Here is a 7089-nt window from a genome sequence, read left to right on the forward strand (position 1 = left end):
TAAATCATTATATATGACAGACGAAACGATCACCTTATCATACAGACAGAGCGGTAGCAATGTCTACGGCAAAATGAACACAAATGTTCGGACAAGTACAGTCATTACAAAAAGTATCGATCACATATAGCAATACCGTGAAATATATAACTGAAAAATACGTTCATGGTGTTTTTCATGCCAAGTAAATGACTATTTATTGATTAGATCAAAGACGAGTGGGAACTGACAGTTTGCTAGACCGAATAAATATAAATGTACCTAACGAAGATAATGAAAAAATAAATATTTCACTGCTTTTATTCTTATTTTCATTTTTAGTTTGTTTATAGTTTCTGCATCATTCAGCATCGCCAAATGTTTGAGTTTCCCAGAGACAAGCAAGAGGCAACAGTGCCCGGTTATCGCGTCTGTACTCACGGAGGCTGGTGATGGACTGGGTTTCGGAGCCGGTGGTGCTGGTGGTGGTGCTGGTGATGGCTGGTGATGGTGATGATAGATGATCTGAAAGCAGTCAGTAGGTTTTTAGATCAGCGTATTATGCGCAGTAAGAACAAGAAGTAAGACAAACTGAGGAATTTGTTCAAAACTGTGACGATTGGAAAAAGGTTTTGAGTTTTACATGTTCATTGCCATTTTATGATTCGACACTTACGGACATGCTGGTGACGGGTTTGATCCCGGAGCCGGTGGTGCTGGTGCTGGTGATGGTCATGATGATGGTCATGCTGGGGACGGTGATGATGGCGGAGCTGAAATACAAGGCGCTAGTTATTATGTCGTCTGTGATGTTTATATCTTAGATACAGCGCTAAAGAAGCAAAATCACAACCACAAATATTTTGAGTTAGCAGACAAATTGTAAAAATAACATCATTAATTGTCTTATAAAGTATGATAGCTGTGTTATCATTTCCGGTAACTCTAAGTCAATGGCAGTTCACTTGATAGTGGTTTCGGGAGCCGTGAAGCTGGACCCGACTGCCGTTGGTGTACTCACGCCTGCCGGTGGTGCCGGTGGTGCTGTCACTGCTGGTGATGGTGACGTCTGTGGTGATCTGAAACACCAGTGTCCAGTTTTAGGTCCCCTGATATTGACAGCCACACCCGCCGTGTCGCTACCGCTATCCCACACCGGGTCTGGCAGTGGTGTGACGTCACTCCCACACCCGCCGTGTCGCTACCGCTATCCCACACCGGGTCTGACAGTGGTGTGACGTCACTCCCACACCCGCCGTGTCGCTACCGCTATCCCACACCGGGTCTGACAGTGGTGTGACGTCACTCCCACACCCGCCGTGTCGCTACCGCTATCCCACACCGGGTCTGACAGTGGTGTGACGTCACTCCCACACCCGCCGTGTCGCTACCGCTATCCCACACCGGGTCTGACAGTGGTGTGACGTCACTCCCACACCCGCCGTGTCGCTACCGCTATCCCACACCGGGTCTGACAGTGGTGTGACGTCACTCCCACACCCGCCGTGTCGCTACCGCTATCCCACACCGGGTCTGACAGTGGTGTGACGTCACTCCCACACCCGCCGTGTCGCTACCGCTATCCCACACCGGGTCTGACAGTGGTGTGACGTCACTCCCACACCCGCCGTGTCGCTACCGCTATCCCACACCGGAGCCCTGTTCGGGCAGCGCATCCTGCTGCAAAATTTTGCACCACGCATGCGCAGTAGGGGTCTCTCGGGTGCCAGGCTCCGCCCTTCGGCGTATGACGTCACATGTGTGACGTCGGCACGCGCAAAATCTTTCAGTTTTGCGCAACAAGAAAATAGGAGCTGCAGGAGGCGAAAGTGGCGCGAATTAAAGTTTACCGTCCTATATTTCTTATTGTAAGCGGTTTGAATGCTGTTTTTTGGGTATCATTATCACTTTTTTCAGTGGCACATTGCTATTAACCACATTTGAACGCATTTTATTCAGTTTTTGAACGAAAACCACCAGTCCATCCGCGCCACGGTTCGTCACGCGTCGAATAATGGCTGCCGCGGCCCTCGGCTCTGGCGGCCCGGCGGAGAGTGGGCGGAGCCAGTGGCTGACGTCATTCCAAGTGTGCCACTGCCGTCACACACTGCAAAATATTTTGCGCGGACCCGAACAGGGCTCAGGTCTGTCAGTGGTGTGATGTCACTCCCACACCCGCCGTGTCGCTACCGCTATCCCACACCGGGTCTGACAGTGGTGTGACGTCACTCCCACACCCGCCGTGTCGCTACCGCTATCCCACACCGGGTCTGACAGTGGTGTGACGTCACTCCCACACCCGCCGTGTCGCTACCGCTATCCCACACCGGGGCTGACAGTGGTGTGACGTCACTCCCACACCCGCCGTGTCGCTACCGCTATCCCACACCGGGTCTGACAGTGGTGTGACGTCACTCCCACACCCGCCGTGTCGCTACCGCTATCCCACACCGGGTCTGACAGTGGTGTGACGTCACTCCCACACCCGCCGTGTCGCTACCGCTATCCCACACCGGGTCTGGCAGTGGTGTGACGTCACTCCCACACCCGCCGTGTCGCTACCGCTATCCCACACCGGGTCTGACAGTGGTGTGACGTCACTCCCACACCCGCCGTGTCGCTACCGCTATCCCACACCGGGTCTGACAGTGGTGTGACGTCACTCCCACACCCGCCGTGTCGCTACTGCTATCCCACACCGGGTCTGACAGTGGTGTGACGTCACTCCCCCACCCGCCGTGTCGCTACCGCTATCCCACACCGGGTCTGACAGTGGTGTGACGTCACTCCCACACCCGCCGTGTCGCTACCGCTATCCCACACCGGGTCTGACAGTGGTGTGACGTCACTCCCACACCCGCCGTGTCGCTACCGCTATCCCACATCGGGTCTGACAGTGGTGTGACGTCACTCCCACACCCGCCGTGTCGCTACCGCTATCCCACACCGGGTCTGAAGGCCTGGCTACACTATGCGTTTTCTGCGTGCGTTTTTGCAGGTTTGCGTGTTTTGCGTAATATCGTTCTAGGAAAAAAGTTATAAACAATATAATTTTTACTTTGGTTATATACAAAAGCTAATATAACTCTTATGTAACTAAAATTTAAGGTGAAAAACATCACAAAAACGTAATATCGTTCTTTTTTCTAGAACGATATCACGCAAAACACGCAAACACGCAAAAAACGCACGAAGAAAACGCATAGTGTAGCCAGGCCTTGACAGTGGTGTGACGTCACTCCCACACCCGAACTGTTGGTCCGACCGAGTAAACAGCCAGGTCCGGACCGGCCATTCAGTATCGCTCTGCCCGTCACTGAGACTGACCAACAAATAACACGTCATTTACCGCATACCGTTTGTTTCAGAGCCTATACTCACGGGGCGGTCAGTGTCCATGGCGCCGCTCAGTGACTGACCAACTAATAACACGTCATTTACCGTATACCGTTTGTTTCAGAGCCTATACTCACGGGGCGGTCAGTGTCCATGGCGCCGCTCAGTGACTGACCAACTAATAACACGTCATTTACCGTATACCGTATGTTTCAGAGCCTATACTCACGGGGCGGTCAGTGTCCATGGCGCCGCTCAGAGACTGGCCAACTAATAACACGTCATTTACCGTATACCGTATGTTTCAGAGCCTATACTCACGGGGCGGTCAGTGTCCATGGCGCCGCTCAGTGACTGACCAACTAATAACACGTCATTTACCGTATACCGTATGTTTCAGAGCCTATACTCACGGGGCGGTCAGTGTCCATGGCGCCGCTCAGAGACTGGCCAACTAATAACACGTCATTTACCGTATACCGTATGTTTCAGAGCCTATACTCACGGGGCGGTCAGTGTCCATGGCGCCGCTCAGTGACTGACCAACAAATAACACGTCATTTACCGTATACCGTATGTTTCAGAGCCTATACTCACGGGGCGGTCAGTGTCCATGGCGCCGCTCAGAGACTGGCCAACTAATAACACGTCATTTACCGTATACCGTATGTTTCAGAGCCTATACTCACGGGGCGGTCAGTGTCCATGGCGCCGCTCAGTGACTGACCAACTAATAACACGTCATTTACCGCATACCGTATGTTTCAGAGCCTATACTCACGGGGCGGTCAGCGTCCATGGCGCCGCTCAGTGACTGACCAACAAATAACACGTCATTTACCGCATACCGTTTGTTTCAGAGCCTATACTCACGGGGCGGTCAGTGTCCATGGCGCCGCTCAGCTGGCCGACACATCGGCTCGCCGACACGGGGCCGTGTCGGACGGCCCCGTCACTGCTGGCCGTCCGACACGTCCGGACGAGCCCGCTTGGCGTCCGGCGGCTGGCCGGCGTCCGCTGCCGGCGGCTCCTGGTGCCGCCGCTTGCCGGCCGGACGGGCCGGACACGCCTCCGTCCGAGGGGTGGGACGGAGGTCGGAGCCGGGCCGCTGATCGCCACTGGCCTCGCCTCCGACGGCCCTCGGCGGCCGGTCTGCAACAGGCCGGGTCAGGCAGAGGTCAGGGAGGGTCAGTCACAGGTCAGTGCGGCTCAAGCAGAGCTATTTCAAACTCAGGGCTACAGACTTCAGTTGAAAAAAAAAAACGTTTCTCGTCTGAGCACTGCTGGGAAAAAATGACATTGTGGTCTGTCACACCTCTTTCAAGGCAATGTTGATTCTGTAGCAATTCCTTCAACTCATTTTCCACAACCATTCCCGTCTAAAACATTGCTGAGAAGAAAAATATACCTAATACAAGAACCTTTCACTTACCTGTTACAAGGCACAGCGGCTCCTGAAGCTGCTCCTCCAGCTCCTTATCCAGCTCCTTCTGCAGCTCATCCTGCAGCTCGTGACGTCTGCTGCTGCATTCCTCCAGCAGCCGATCCAACTCCCCCGACCGAACGCTCGGGAATCTCTCCTCCAGCTCCAGTGACTCTCTCTGGTGTCTCTGCTCCAGCTCTTGCCACTGCTGCTGTAGTGTGTGCTGGAGATCTAACCACTGGAGGCCGTGAGATCGATCCAATCCTTCTCTATATAGTTTTGGAAGGACAGTCAGTTGTTCGTTGTGCATATGGCGAAGACGGTTCAGATCCTCCCACTCCGTTTCGTGATAGAAATCTGCTTCTTCCCAGCGCATGTCGTTATCGAGATCAAACTCTTCTAGCTTGACTTTGCAGTCGCCAGTCAGGCCTTCCCAATGCAGGTCGTGATAGCCAGTTAGCTCTTCACACAGCAGGTCTACTAGGCGACCCACCCGCTGCAGGTCACCAGCACGCTCCAGCTCATCTAGCTGCCTTCCTGCGCTGTCTTCCTGCCGATGGAGCTCACTGCGCTCCTGGTAGTGACGAGCCAGCAGGCTCTGTCGCTGTTGGTCGTGCTTCTGGCCCAGATGCCGACGCTCCTCTTCATGGTCTTTGTCCATCCTCACTCTTTCTTCGTTTCCTGGATCCTCCAGCTCCTGCCATAGCTGCTGATGTTGTAGTTCCAGCTCCTTCCACCGCTGCTGATGTTGCTGTTCAATCTGCCGCCACCTCTGCCGGTGTGGGTGAGGCAGACCCTCTGATGGCTGCTCCTCTTCGTCGTAGTGCTGCTCCTCGTCTTCGACCCCTCCGTCGCGGTCACTCTGCGGCGAGTCTGGAACACAGCAGGTCAGACAGAAGTCACACGCTGGGAGGAAGGTCGATAGGCGACCAAATCGAAAGAAAACTGGATCACTATTCACAGTACGAGGTAAAAGACCATGTGTTATGGCATGCCATTTATCAGCATGGGCAAGAGAGTTACAAAATCTAGTTACTTCGCTCACCATTTTTTTATGCATTTATTTTTACGATTTGTTACGATTTTTTCAAAAAATGATTTTTTTATTTTTACGATTTATTCAAATAATGAACACTGCATCGTGCCTCACGGTGATAATGTAACAAATAAGACACTGACTCGCGGTACTGTACATGACTAAAACTGTTCAGTATCGGCGTCATTACTATCGCCATCTAGCCCATGATGTTTGATTAGAACACAGGACGGCAGTCGGTGGACAGGGTACCTACTTAGAGTGGTCGGGGTTAGTTTTTTAACCCTCGCCCACGCATGCCATTTTTCCACCGTAGAGCGCACATGGGGGAGGGGGGGGGGGCTATACCCCCGCGCCATTTCGTTCCTGCTAGAGATAGAGCTTCGCGGTAAAAACCAACAGATTCTTTTGGAAGAGACAAATCCAATGGTATCCAATTTTACCTCAATGTGCAGTCATTGACCTTCCAGGTCAGGTCAAACTAAAAAATGTTGCTGTATGGGGTCACCGTTGGAATATCACGTGCAGTGCCCATCATATACCGATGACGCTGCGGTATTGGTGCCAAGCCAGCTAGGACAGCTCTTTGTTACACTATCCGACTAAGTTTTTACTGACTGGGGTCTTAGGTCAGCTTAGGTCAGGGTCAATGATATGTGTTTGTATGTCTGTGTTTGTGTCTGTGTATAGTGATGTGTGCACCGATTGGTTTGTGTGTCCCTGTTACATGAGATCATGAATTGAGAAGCTTTTACCAAAAATGCAGTCAAAAAAACTTAACGAAAAGTAAATTCAGCTTGCCTAAAACGCAATGTTTTAGATGACCTAGGTTGACCTTGAACCTGACCCTGACATCTTTACATCGTTTCATTGACCTTTGATGACCTCGGTTCACTCTTCAAATTTTACATGCCTCAAGGCCAGTTTTTGGAGTTGAATTCGAATTTAGCAACCATATGAAGATTTACGAAGTAGTTTTGGTGCCTTCGTTACATGTTACGAAGCTGTCAGAGGCGGTTGACACCTACAACGAATACCCGGCAGAACCCCTACTGATTGACCTGACCTGACCTGACCTGACCTGACCCGACCAGGCCTAAATGCATGAAGACATTATCTTTGAGCAAAAACTAACATGATATTCGTGATCAGCACCCCGAATAACCCATAGTAGCCACATTTAACGACGTTCTAACAGGTCCCGATTTTCCCGACTTTTGGGTCATTGACCTGACCTGGAATGTCAAACAATGACCTAGGACCTTAAAGTTGGGTATGATCGGCTTTCTCTCGTCACATGCAATACGCTCGTTTT

General features: G+C 51.8%; 1 protein-coding gene across 1 annotated transcript in view; it reads right to left on the reverse strand.

Annotated features, from left to right (window-relative positions):
* Positions 1–604: 604 nt before the first annotated feature.
* The window catches only part of LOC122391963 (golgin subfamily A member 6-like protein 6), a 35956-nt gene continuing 29471 nt past the window's right edge, over positions 605–7089 (reverse strand). Inside the window, exons 2-5 of the mRNA XM_043386342.1 lie at positions 4748–5611; positions 4189–4467; positions 1001–1058; positions 605–752 (exon numbers count right to left, since the gene is read on the reverse strand). Of these exons, the coding sequence (XP_043242277.1) occupies positions 4268–4467; positions 4748–5611 (1064 nt within the window). The 3' untranslated portion in view covers positions 605–752; positions 1001–1058; positions 4189–4267. The remainder of the gene's footprint in view (positions 753–1000; positions 1059–4188; positions 4468–4747; positions 5612–7089) is intronic.

The sequence above is a fragment of the Amphibalanus amphitrite genome, unplaced genomic scaffold (genome assembly GCF_019059575.1).
Source record: "Amphibalanus amphitrite isolate SeventyFive unplaced genomic scaffold, NRLGWU_Aamphi_draft 000463F_arrow, whole genome shotgun sequence".
Lineage (NCBI taxonomy): Eukaryota > Metazoa > Arthropoda > Thecostraca > Balanomorpha > Balanidae > Amphibalanus > Amphibalanus amphitrite.